The sequence below is a fragment of the Erpetoichthys calabaricus genome, chromosome 2 (genome assembly GCF_900747795.2).
Source record: "Erpetoichthys calabaricus chromosome 2, fErpCal1.3, whole genome shotgun sequence".
NCBI lineage: Eukaryota > Metazoa > Chordata > Cladistia > Polypteriformes > Polypteridae > Erpetoichthys > Erpetoichthys calabaricus.
In genome coordinates, this window is record NC_041395.2 from 165,925,512 (window position 1) to 165,939,931 (window position 14,420).

The window sequence follows — 14,420 nt, forward strand, 5'->3', positions numbered from 1 at the left end:
AAAGTATTCACAGCACATCACTTTTTCCACATTTTGTTATGTTACAGCCTTATTGCAAAATGGATTAAATTCATTTTTTTCCTCAGAATTCTACACACAACACCCCATAATGACAATGTGAAAAAAGTTTACTTGAGATTTTTGCAAATTTATTAAAAATAAAAGAATTGAGAAAGCACATGTACATAAGTATTCACAGCCTTTGCCATGAAGCTCAGAATTGAGCTCCGGTGCATCCTGTTCCCCTGATCATCCTTGAGATGTTTCTGCAGCTTAATTGGAGTCCACCTGTGGTAAATTCAGTTGATTGGACATGATTTAGAAAGGCACACACCTGTCTATATAAGGTCCCACAGTTGACAGTTCATGTCAGACCACAAACCAAGCATGAAGTCAAAGGAATTGTCTGTAGACCTCCGAGACAGGATTGTCTCGAGGCACAAATGTGGGGAAGGCTACAGAAAAATTTCTGCTGCTTTGAAGGTCCCAATGAGCACAATGGCCTCCATCATCCGTAAGTGGAAGAAGTTCAAAACCACCCAGGACTCTGCCAGAGCTCCAGAGGTCCTCTGTGGAGAGAGGAGAACCTTCCAGAAGGACAAGCATCTCTGCAGCAATCCACCAATCAGGCCTGCATGGTAATGGCCAGACGGAAGCCACTCCTTAGTAAAAGGCACATGGCAGCCTGTCTGGAGTTTGCAAAAAGGCACCTGAAGGACTTTCAGACCATGAGAAAGAAAATTCTCTGGTCTGATGACACAAAGATTGAACTCTTTGGTGTGAATGCCAGGCGTCATGTTTGGAGGAAACCAGGCACCGCTCATCACCAGGCCAATACCATCCCTACAGTGAAGCATGGTGGTGGCAGCATCATGCTGTGGGGATGTTTTTCAGCGGCAGGGACTGGGAGACTAGTCAGGATAAAGGGAAAGATGACTGCACCAATGTACAGAGACATCCTGGATGAAAACCTGCTCCAGAGCGCTCTTGACCTCAGACTGGGGAGACGGTTCATCTTTCAGCAGGACAACGACCCTAAGCACACAGCCAAGATATCAAAGGAGTGGCTTCAGGACAACTCTGTGAATGTCCTTGAGTGGCCCAGCCAGAGCCCAGACTTGAATCCGATTGAATATCTCTGGAGAGATCTTAAAATGGCTGTGCACCGACGCTTCCCATTCAACCTCATGGAGGTTGAGAGGTGCTGCAAAGAGGAATGGGCGAAACTGGCCAAGGATAGGTGTGCCAAGCTTGTGGCATCATATTCAAAAAGGCTTGAGGCTGTAATTGCTGCCAAAGGTGCATCGACAAAGTATTGAGCAAAGGCTGTGAATACTTATGAACATGTGATTTATCAGTTTTTTTATTTTTAATAAATTTGCAAAAACCTCAAGTAAACTTTTTGCACGTTGTCATTATGGGGGTGTTGTGTGTAGAATTCTGAGGAAAAAAATGAATTTAATCCATTCTGGAATAAGGCTGTAACATAACAAAAGGTGGAAAAAGTGATGCGCTGTGAATACTTTTCCGGATGCACTGTATGCTGAGAGAAGGATAAATAGAACTTAGATATCATGATGTGGCTTCTTAGTATGATAGGGTCTACCACAGGGAGAAACACACAGTGATACTATCATATAACAAAAACAGTTTTACAAGTGTATTTTAATATTTTCATCTTGATTAAAATATTTCATTTTAATAAGCTTGAAGAAGCACACCAGTTACAAAAAATGGCTTAGTTTCTTACTCTGAAAACAATTAGAGAAATTGTAATATTATTTTAAAGCAGGGTGACTGAATAAAAAATGTTACCTGAGCTATGGGCTTCAGGCTCACTCAATAAGACACTAATCAAGTGAATGCTTAATTGTAACGCTAATGCTGAATATATTGTTTTAATGCTGTATGTGATGACCACATGTTATAACGTGGATTCTGGAGTCTGCACTCACCTTGTCTGAGCAAGTGTTGTCATCCGGCCCTCCTCCAATTACAAAAAGTTTGTTGACACAGCTGGCCACAGCAGGAGAACTCACAGCTTCCTTCAGAGGAGCCACCTCTGTCCAGCGATTTGAGAATGAATCATAGCATTCAACACTGCTCAAACGGTTCTGACCATCATAACCTCCAACCACATAAACCTAAAAACAGACAGAGAGTAAACTGTGAGAATAGTTATTTAACTGGACATGCACTGCAAAATTATAGTTTTATTTAAGTTTTAATTTTTCTTAAATGTGTAAGGTGAAGGATCAGGATTGATCATAACATTTTTGTATATATTTTTTATTAATAGACTTTTATACAACAAGGGATACAAGTCTTTGACATATGTGTTTTTGTGTCTTTATTAGTTGTGGAATAGGCGACCCGGACACAGACAGGCAGACACGTTCCAGTCCATCACCACACGTTTATTTACACAGTTTACTATTATTTACAAAGTCCTTACTGCACCTCACCAAACCCTCCCACAGGCTCCCAAAGTCCTGGTTCCTTCAGCCTTCTCTCTCTTCTCCACACAACACACTCAGGCCTCTCCTCGCCCCCTCTGCACCGGCCTTGTCCACCTCCTACCCGACTCCAGCTCTCCCGAGTGGTGGTGGCTGGCCTTTTTTATACCCCACCCGGAAGTATTCCAGGTGCTTGATCACCTGGGCCTAATTGCATTTCCGGGTGGGGCTGAGGAATTGACCAGCCGGGCTGCAAAGTCCATGCAGCTCCCCCTGGCGGCCATCCGAGCCCCCAACCAGGCTGTGGAGGACTCCATCTCCCATGGAGCCATGCGCCTGGTTGGGGAATCATCGTCTGCCAGGGAGGCTGCCACCAAGCGTCCCGGGGGAGGTATTGAGCTGTCCATGGTAGCTCCCCCGGAACAGATGCAGTAGGGGCGTCCCTGCCAGGCGTGGGACCCGGCTGTCCTTCACATAGTTAATAAGCACCAACATCAAATCCAAGACATTAATCTAGAATTAAAGAAAAGAATACAAATGACCAGCATTATCATTTCATTTAACAATATAATGTACTTCATATAATTAAAATACTGTATGGTTATACAATAAAAGAATGGTATAAGAGTATTGTTTAGGATTAGGTAGACTTTATTATCCATTTTGCAGCATCCCTACAAGTAACAGAATTTACAATGCTTATAGCTCTAGAAATAAAAGAATTCTTAAACCTGTTGCTTTTTACCTTTGGAAACCTAAATCTGCAGCCTGATAACAACAGTTGGAATTCAGAGAAAAGAGGATGGCTACTGTCTAACAGAATTGAGATGGCTTTCTTTCTAACCTGTTTACAATACAATTCAGTGATAGAGCTCTGCTGTAAACGAATAATTTTACTGCAAATATTAATAATGTTGTTAAGATGTTTTATATTCTTGTTGCTGAGATTGCTAGATCAACAGATGAAAGCAAATGTAACAACGGACTCAATAAAGGGCTTATAAAAAAAGTGTCATTATGGATTTGTTCACTTTACAACAGCTGAGTTTCCTAAGAAAGAAAAGTTGTGACTGTCCTTTTTTACAGATTTGTGGTGTGTTAAGATCAAAGTTTAATTTATTGTCAATTATTGTTCCCAGATATTTGTAGTGCTCTAAAGTCCCCACTGTCTACCCTTTAATTAAAGTTGACACAGTGGATGGTGGAGAGAACCTGATACCTTCAACCATATCTTTTGTCTTAGAAATATTTAGTCGTAAATTGGAGCAATTTCACATTGTACAAAATCATTAACAATAGGTCCATATCTGTCTTTCTTATCTTGTTGAAGACTAACAATGATAAAGTTGTCTGCACATTTCAGAATGTCTATCCTTGTGTAAACATCTGCAGCCATTAGTATATAGGATAAACAAAAGAGGAGATAAACAGCAACCTTGAGGAGTGCCCACAGATGTACTTAGGCTATCAGAGAAACAGCCATTGACACTCTTTGTGTTCTGTTTGTTAAAAAGTCCAGAATCCACCCCACCAATTTAGGGTCCAAACAGAACTGATCAATCAGTTTCTCAACTAAAATTGGTATTTTAACATGCGGTATTATTATAAAAATGATTTACAGTGTTTAATCAAATGATACCTGAAACGAAGAAATTTAAAAACTCATTTTACATGTTATTCCTACAAGGAACAGTATTTTAATATGGAAGTAGAAACTGGCTAAGTACTTTCGTATGACCATTTATTTGCTCAAATTATATTGTACTCTATTTCTTCAATTCATTTGTACTATAAAAATGTTCAAACTAAATGTTCAGAGCAACTTCTTCTTCTTTAGGTTGCTCCCGTTAGGGGTCGCCACAGCAGATCATCTTCTTCCATATCATTGAGCTTCAATCCTATCGACCATGCAGCATGCCTAAAATGTTAATTTATTCATTCATTTTCAAATCCGCTTATATCTATACAGGGTTACAAAAATCAGAGCCTTACTGACAATATTAAGTGAAAGACAGGAGCCAACCTACCACAGAATGACAGCCAATTGCAAGATACACTCCCTCACATGCTCAGACTCACTCATACCTACCAATTTAGAGACACAGCCCACCCTAGCCTGTATGTAATTGGAATGTTTAACAAATCTCATAAGGGCATGGTAAGATTGTGCATATCCATGGAGATAATGTTCATGCTGAACTTTGAAACCTGAATCATTGTCTTGTGAAGTAAAAGCACTACCCACTCTGTATCCCATGCTTAAAACAAAATCCAAGAATTTCAGTATTTATTTCAGAAAACAAAAATGATGTAATTAAATCATAGCTATCCCAAATTTTCTTTTGATATCTTTTTGTACAACTTAATTTAGAGACATATAGAAATTGCACTCAACAGCTTAAGAGGGGAATTGAGTTGGGGCATCCCCTGCATAGTGCATTTGACAGGCATATCTTCTTTTAATGCTTATATGTAAACCAGCTTGTTTCATTACCAAGTATATTCTATACACTGTTTAATAGCATATTACATGCATTAGTGCAAAGATGGCATAATGAGAGATTTAATCATTTAGTAAGAGCTCAAAAGGGAAGCAACAATACAACCAAGTAGAAACAACTGTGCCAGGGTCGAAATTTGCAAAGCCCGTATGCCATATGCAAGGTTTCATATTGCAAACATGAGTAGATAGTTGGCGTAAGCTGTAAATGAAAAAAAACTTAAGGTTATTAACTTTACTTCAGTTTATTAAAACAAAATTGTCTTTAGTTTGACAAATTTTCAGGTGAGTTACACAATAAAAAAATATACCACAAAAATTATTGGTGCTAAATGCAGTGGCATAGCTAGGGGCGGTCAAAAGGCTCAGTACAATTTGTGTGTAAGCAGCAGGGTTCAGAAAAATATCACTCATGAACTAAAAAAGTAACAGTCTCTGATTTTTATCCACAAATGCCTCAGAAATAATTTTCAGACTGTCTTTCTGTGACGGCATCAGACACAGCAGTTGAAATTTATGAGGCAATAACAAAAATAAATATAAACATTACACCGATAATAATTTCTAGGAACATAAACAACTAATTTACAATTTATAATTTCATTTTGTTATCAATCCGATAACCCCTGCCCGGGGTTTGTTTCCTGCCTTGTGCCCTGGGTTGGCTGGGATTGGCTCCAGCAGACCCCCGTGACCCTGTAGTTAGGATATATTGGTTTGGATAATGGATGGATGGAGGGATCAATCTGAATGCATTCTTACTCTGCGCAGAAAACATTAAATTAATAATTAGAACACGGCTTATCAGTACCTAGTTGATGCTTATAAATAATTATATGTGAAAAATCATTGCTGTTTCTCTATATATGAATAAATCTATGCAAAATTTATCTTAATTTTTCTGTACATGTCATTTTAATTTTCTATTTAAATATGTTAACATATTTAGATATGTTGGAGGGAGGCAAATTGAAGCACCGCCCCACCCAGAGTGGCACGAACTCTAGCTACGCCACTGGCTAAACGTAGCATTACCTAGCAATACTGTTGACTGGCACATAACTTGCTGCCTCCAATATGAACATTTTGTCATCAGCTAATTTGTCATTCCACCCCACTTAACCTGCAGGCAACTATCTACTTTGCTTACAACAATTTTTATTTTATCAACTCAGCATTGCATGATGTGGGCAGTATGAAAATTTTATGAAATGATTTCAATGTGATCTTATTTAAAATGTAGGCCAACTAATATTTTAAATTACACTTCACAAAAACAAGAGGTAAGCAGATACCTCTCTTTAACTTATAACAAAACACGTACTTTACAGTGATCTATGACATCAACAGAAAGTAATGATATAATCGCATGCATTTAAAAAAATGTTGAAACAACAGCTGCACTCTCTGGTCCTCCACCTATTATTAAGTATAATAGTGCATTTCTCTATGGCCCTTTTTATTAAACTTCATTTGGTTTCAAAGGATTGCAGTATTTTTTGTTTGCTTCATTTCTGAGAAAAGAAAATGCCATTGGCTTAACCTGCCAAAAGCTTAACAGACATCACTGAGAGTTATCAGCAAAGTTACAGAGTTGTTGGAAAATCTTAACTTTCTTTTAATGACTTTCTAAAGAAAGGTACAGTAATGTCAATTGGGTTTATTTACACAGCAAACACATGACAACATAGTAAAGCAGACATCTGGATTAACTATCCTACTCCCATTTTTAACTGGGTCAGACAAACAAGCTCATGAAGAGAACACCAGAGTTGTTTGTAATAGAAAAGGGAGTTGATTTGTTTTTTCCCAATAATTTATCCTGTTAATACCTGCATATTAACTTCATAATCAGACACCTCTGTACCCACACTTCACAAGAGTCACTTGAATTTACAGACATATTTTTGAAAGAAAGCATTCTTCAAAATAAATATCTTTTGCATTAAGATGAACTATTTTCTTGTAGAGACATGCCCAACTACTCCTGTTATGTGCCTGTTTTGATACTGATGAAATGCAGATATCTGGAAAGAGCACATTTAACTTCTAATGGTGAGCATTAATTATCTTTATTATGCATATTTTTTCTTTCAAAAACAAAAGACAGTGAACTGGCTCTATTTAAACAGCACTTTCTGTGCATTCACTGCCAGACAGGGGAAATTAAAGCCCTGTATGTGATGCCAACTGCATGGTTGACAAAAGGCACAGACTCGCTTGGTTTTGATGATTTTTTTTTTTTAGAGAAATGTGAGGTCTGGTAATGATTTATTTTGCATATAGCTGTTGCTTGCTCAGTTATTATTGACATAATGCTGAGTCTTGAATACAGTTCTTGTTTTGTAGGTTAATTGTTTAAAAACATGATTACGTCTAAGCAGTAATTTTAAAACAATTGATAATGAAGATCTGTCTTGTTAGCAAGCTTCTTCTACCTTCTAAACAAAGGACTTTCTCGGACACTTGAATGAAGCTTTCTTTTATTTGCTATATACTTTACATGTACTACCAATGAGATCTGAGATCCAATAAAAAAAATTAAAAATTGAAGGCAGAAGTGCACTAGCCAAAGAAATTTCAAAATGTACACAAATACTCTAATAAAAGATAAGGGAAGCAAATTTCATCTGACAGAAGGTTAGACAGGTCCCTCAGTAAATCATTTTGGCACACACTTTCTAAGTAATCTTCTGACTGCTTGAATATGTGAGCAATAAGTATGGTCATATTAACCTTAGCGTAATTATTTTTTGCCATGGTTAATTTACTGTTTGTATACTAAATCAGAACTGACTACTGCTAAATCAGATTTATGGACCACAGGAACCAGAGACTATTCAAGTAGCACTGGACATAAGGCAGGAACTAACCCAGCCTATTGTAAAACACAAGCACACAAAGAACACAATTCAGAGACACTAAAAGTGCATTCAAATGTTTTGGGAATTTTTCCCACTTGTGATGTCTCACCATTCTACTTCACTATGCACATGCCAATATCCAGTATGTGTTTTGTAGGAAATGCAAGGATGCTGTTGATTTCCTTCTTAATTTGCCCAAAAAGCAATGAAAGATATATGCTCTATTCTGTGTAAAAATAAAAAGCAAACTAAGCACATTAATGGTGTATCACATTGAGTGGAAGTCCATTGCAAGGAAACACTAATACAAACATTAACTAAATAATGTGCCAGTTTAGATTTACTACTTAACCTAAAATGGAAAAGATGCTGTATACAATATGAAAAGTATGACTATATTATTATTATTTTTGTTGTTGTTGTTGTTATTACTACTACTACTAACACACAGCTCTTTGGGATACAAAAGGAAAACTCAAGTGCCCAGAGGAAAACTGACATAAACACCCTGAGAACAGAAGACTCCACACAACCAGAGACTGGGCTGGAACTGAAACCTAGACATTTGAATTAACCAAAGCAATCTAAAGGCTGCAAATAGTTTCTACACAAATGCAGCTGTATGCCTTATAACAACAAAAGATGATTGAAGATCCACTGATATATCCAGATTTTTTTAACTGCTTCTTACCACATAAAAACATTGAAACAATTTAAAAATTCAAACTGTTTTGAACATCTTCAGAGTAATTTATACTATTTCATACCACCTCAGCAGGCTGGGTGAAACAGCAACTAATGTACAATAACAACAGCTCATTTTTTTTCTTGAGCAACAGTCTACCAAAAGATTAGTTTTTCAATGGGAGTGTCAACGTGTTGACAAGAAAAAGACTTTTTAAAACTTGCTAAGCATGAACTGAACTGAATTCTACAAGCAAATTATGCAGACATTATCCCATTGACTTCAAAGGTTAAAAAAGCTGATGATAATAATCTTTCAGTTGATCAATACTGGCACAATGCCAAATCAGTTTAAAAAGAGACAAGACTAACCTTGCTTCAGGCAAGTCTATTTTGATATGATAAAAGCTTTGAGAAACATACTGAAGGAAATTTTATATAGACTGAAAAATGAGACCTGAGATGAGGAGCTGTATCGTGTGCCTGTTCAAAAATTCAAACAGGCAGACAAATTAAGTTATGTGCATGTTTCAGAGACCCAGACATAAAACATGATATATAGGATAAGAATGGGCATCTCAGCCGGGTAGGAGCATGGATTATTACCTGAACGAGAGGCCAGAGAGGAATAACGGATGGATTGGCTGGCTGGACAAAAAGATAACTTTGTGCCCAGCTAGTATAAAATAATGGATGGACCAGCAGAAGCCAGAACTTAGGAGCAGTTTCATCCCCAATACAGCAGGTGGCAGTGGTCCTTGTGCGGCAGCCCAGTCAGGACACCTGCAGTGGTGCTTGGGAGTTTGAGTCCAGAACTGTAGACCTGTTGGGGTCCCTTGGTGTTGATAAGAGTGTGCTGCCAGGGAGGACCTCCCTACTTTCTTTACGGTCCAGAAGTGACTTCCAGGGAGACACGGCCTAGCACTAGAAGCATTCTTGGGTCCGGCTTAAAAGGTGAGCCTACTGCCTCACATCAATGAGTCAGAGTTTGGAGGCAGTGGATAACAGTAAACTGGATGAGAAAGGAGGAAAAATTGTATAATTATTGTGTACTTTGGCTGATTTCTGGAAGGTGCTTTGGATACATGCTTTACAGTGAATAAATAACCTTTATTTTATTCTACTACTGTGTATGGTTTATTGCTGTGTCTGTGGTTTGGGGCTCTCTGGTGCAAATATAAAAACAACAAATTAACAAAGCAAATCCAAACCTGCACATATCTAGATTTCACATTTCCTTAACACTAGAATTACTAAAGCCTGCGAAAAAACTCGTAAATCCGTCCCACCTTAAATCCCTTTGCACCTCTCCATCAGCTTCTTTTGTCTTTTAAATGTGTCGATAAGCAGCAAACAGCCTGCCCTCACATCCCCCCACTGCCACACAAAGTCTTCTCAGCTCAAGTCTGTTTATCTGCATGCCAGTTGCTTAAGAGTTGTATAGACTAGAGTAAATACTGTATCGTTATTTGGAACATATGCATTTCATGTGTGTTCCGTGTCTACAACAATCTACACATCATTAAAACAGAAACGTTTTTGATATTTTAGTAATAATTGACAAAATGTAGACATAAAGCATATAATATGTGAAGCCTGAAGTCCAAATATCAAATAAACACTTTCACAAAAGGTACAGTATAACAAAGAAAGTGCACTTTTATTCAAGAATATAACTGCAGAAAAAGAACCCGCATTAGGATGTGACATTGACGCATCTTTAACCCGACTGCTTTGGTGGCGTAACGGTAAACGCTGCTGATTGGTAATCAAAGGGTCATGAGTTCAATCCCACATGATTCTGTTTTGAGAAGTGAACTGCTCTTATTCTTACTATTACTATTCTTACTATTCCCTTATTCTTACTATTTTAGAATAGAAACATACATTTGATTTGAGTCTGTAACAGCTGGTGTAAATGTATGGTACTTGTAAAGGTTTTTTTATTCAGTTTTATTCTCCCAGTTAAGTTCACATTCCCCCCCAATCTGACACTGCTGTTTTCACATAAAGACGCACTATAGCAGAGGTGAACTTAGATGGTGACGAGGGTTCAGGGTGGGCTGGGATTACAAGTTTTTTCGTAGGCTTTGGTAATTCTAGTGTTAATAGAGAAGTCAACTGAAAGTTCCTAAGTCTCCTCTTCCTTCACAGTTATGTACTACAGCTCCACAAGGCTGGAGGAAGCAACACTAAATCCTAGCTATAATCCCAAAATGGTGCTGCTTGAGGACAAAATTTCAACCTCCTCAATCATCATTAAGCAGGAGGTCCATAAAAAGTAAATAAACCACCCTGTGATCCTACACTGCCTTTTGGTAGCTTATGCTTATACCAATTCAAGCTGGTAACAACCAAAAACTTAATGTCTCTGCTTCCCCTTGTATAATTCATTAAAGAAAAGGTTCTAGTCCCCCAATTCTCTGGCTCGCAATACAATTTCCATGCACCAGTTTCAATGCCACATCTCTTCTGTCCTTCAAATATGGTGTGATGGGTTACAATTAAGCGTTTTTTCTTCTTTCTCATCTGCAATTTTCACAGGTTTGTAACTGTAAGAAGTTGTTTTTATGGGGACATAGCACACTGTTTTTATCAGTTTAATCCTCTAGTTGGAGAATATTTACTGTATCTCTTGGTTGGTTCTTAGGTTTTTACAATGTTCTAAATAATTATTACTTTTAAGCATGCACTGTGTATACTACATGTGCACCTCTGTTCTCCAGGGGTTATTTGGGGTGAAAAGTAAATTTTTGCACTCTGAAGTACCCCTGAACCTGTTAAAGGCACCATTCACAGGAAATAAAGGACCTGAAGCAATGGCTGTTTATAGGTTCAACTGTGACTGAGGTCACTGACATGATTAAAAAAATGTTGCTGATGAAAAACCACAGATGAATGAGATATGACCAGAAATACTGAAAATACTAGATATCGTGGGGTGTTTGGGCTAACACACTCCTTACATGCTGTGTGGGCTAACACACTCCTTACATGCTGTGTGGAAGAGCATCCATCTGTTCAGGACATATACAATACACTGCAGTAGAAAGGAAAACAGCATTATTAAGAGAGCCTTGCCATCCTGCATAGTCACTTTCCTCCCCTTGCTGTTCTGACAGATGGTACAGGACAATTAGCATTTTAACTATTGGATTTATTGACTGTTTTTTTTCTCAAATCATAAGGCTACTCAAAGGCCTGACAATTGCATGAGTATACCAGTGTATCATCAAATGGTATATTAATTGCCTGCTGTTTGTGTTACACAATTGTCACTTGTCTGTGGGAGACATACAAGTAAGAATCTCATTATTTTGTGTATACATGGCAATAAACTTGAATTTTTGGTACTTTACTTGTTATTTTCTACAACTTAATGTCATTTAAATTGATATCTGTTTTATTTTATATCAGTTTAATATTTATTTAAATTTTGGGCTAAGTGTGAGACACTTTTCATACAAACTATCTCATCATACTATGAAAGAGAGTCCTGACACAAACTGCTTTGCATTAAATTGACCTTCTGTTATTTAAAAAAATGAATCATTGTGTTACACGGGCAGTCACTGCAGTTCCTGCAATTGCAGGGTGCTTAATTATCCAATGCCTGACAGTTATGCAAATTATTATGCTGACTATTGCTAAAACATTGCTGACATGTCCTAGAATCCCAGTTGTAATTAACTGAGCTACAATACAGCAAATTTTTAAAAGATCAAGCCCTTTAACTCTCTTTTAGGATGTCATATGGTACATAGTATGAAACTGTTCATTTTAGGACAATTACTAAAAGTGTGCCAGTACCACTGAAAATGCAGAGATCCTACCAAAATACCCTAATAGAACATATGGAACTTCCTATTACAAAAAATGACTAATTATAATAAGCTGCAGAAATAATCAGATTTAAAAATAATGAGATTGAATGTGTTTGCTAATTTAAACAAATGAAGGAGTAAATTGTACGTTATACTTATGAGAAAATAAGTGTAAAAATCTGAGATAATAAAGTATATTAGTGCAGAAACATGCTAGACGTACAGTATCTAATATCATTGTAAATTGGACAACATAATTATGACCATAATCCATTTATCTTCCAGACTAATTTTCTACAGTAGTGATTTCACATTTAGATATTCAGTCATCACACCCTGCCTGGAATAAAAACATACCATATTGTCTTGCTCTGGCTTCAGGAGACACAATAAGCCAGGTCACAGTATTTCATTGTAAGCTAAATACCCATTCTGACCACAATCAAATATAAGTATTTTGAGTGAGTTTCTCCTTTAAGAGTTATCTTTTACTTTTGTAAAACCAGAGAAATGTCCTTTTTTCTATTTCCTGAGTTTGTCAGTCAGGTTAATGCTTTGGTAACTGCTTGCTCCTTCATAGTTAGGGATGCTAATGAGACCAGTTTTTATCTTGTTAAGTACTTAAAATTTAAACTATAGGACATTGCATAGATTGCACATATTAAGAATTTCAGACAATATTCAGAACTTTTTCAAACCAAATAATTTAGTCAGCTGTAATCATTCTTAGGCTCTGTAAGTGACTATTTAGATTTAAGATTTATCAACATATTTGTTTAAATGCTGAACTTTTCACTAAGTGTTACAGGGTGTTATATTTTTAACTTAAATATATATTTTTTTTTATCAGTTTGTTTTCAGAACTGATAAGCTCCACAAAAATGTATTACATAGATTTCCAATTAATGTGAATGATACACTGTTTAATCAGTTTTACTTAAACTTAATTAAATAATAATAAAATAATTGTTTTCCTTTTCCTTTGACACATATGTAATCAAGGATCTCAAGGATTGCTATGATTCAAGACTGCTGTGCAATGAAAAAGGTTAAAATAATAAAAAAATATTTAAATAATATTTTGCTGTCACCTGTACTATTTCTATGAGATTTTTTTTTAATTTTATTTATTAATTTTATTGTAATCATTCCATACAAATAGATCAATTAATACAAAAAAGAATTGGAAGACAAATCATGCCCCACCCTTGAGAAGGAGAGCATGGCCAAAGGAAAATTGCTTAGGGCTTTTTAATTGGGCAAAAATAAACAAACAAAAAAAAAATTCTATTTCTATGAGATTTTTACCATTAATCCACCATGATCATTTCCACCAACCAAACCAAACTAGTTTCAAAACAAAATTACATAGCAAAAATAAACAATGAAATGTTGAAATGAGGAAGGAGGACAAAAACCAGTCAGCTGTTTTTCTACCTGAAGATCAGGATACTTCCTGGAGGCATTATGCAAATATATTGCTACATGCAGCACATTTCGCTCTGTAGTGATGTTTACCATTCTGAAGATATTGCTTAGCTAAATGGTGAACTGATAAAGGTGGTTACATTGTTTAATAATTGTAGTATTAAAGTTTTGTGTGATTTCTGCAGAGCGCAATCTGTCAAATACAGGTAGTTCTAGAGGAGCCTGCTGTTTGAACTTCCTTGGAACGGAAGCCATTCTTGACAGAGGTACATTTTGTTAGACCATGCCAGTTTATTGACAAGCATCTCACATATTATAAAAATGCAGTGCCAAAGGAAAAAGGGGGCATACAGCTGCTTAAGCAAGCAACAAATAAAAGTACTTTATATCCTCATAAATTCTTCTTCCTTTATCTAGGGACCTAAAACATTCGTTGTTAAAGGAGCTATGTGCAATACATATAGTTTCATTGACAAAATGGTTATGTTTTTTGGATCACTTAGAATTAGGAAAGACAAATTAAAAGAGGAGTCAAGTTTCTGCTTGGGTATGATGTTACAAACATTTATTTAAAAAAAACAATGTATTTAATAAAATGAACTTAAATGCGTTCTTTAATTTATGCCATCTTTTAGCATCACGTTTCTCAAGAACATCAAGTTGA

At 36.6% G+C, this 14,420-nt stretch overlaps 1 protein-coding gene across 1 annotated transcript in view; it reads right to left on the minus strand.

Moving 5' to 3' along the window:
- klhl24a (kelch-like family member 24a) overlaps positions 1-14,420 on the minus strand; it is an 83,003-nt gene that overhangs the window by 23,220 nt on the left and 45,363 nt on the right. The window contains exon 5 of the mRNA XM_028825683.2: positions 1,956-2,144. Within this exon, the coding sequence (XP_028681516.1) occupies positions 1,956-2,144 (189 nt within the window). The remainder of the gene's footprint in view (positions 1-1,955; positions 2,145-14,420) is intronic.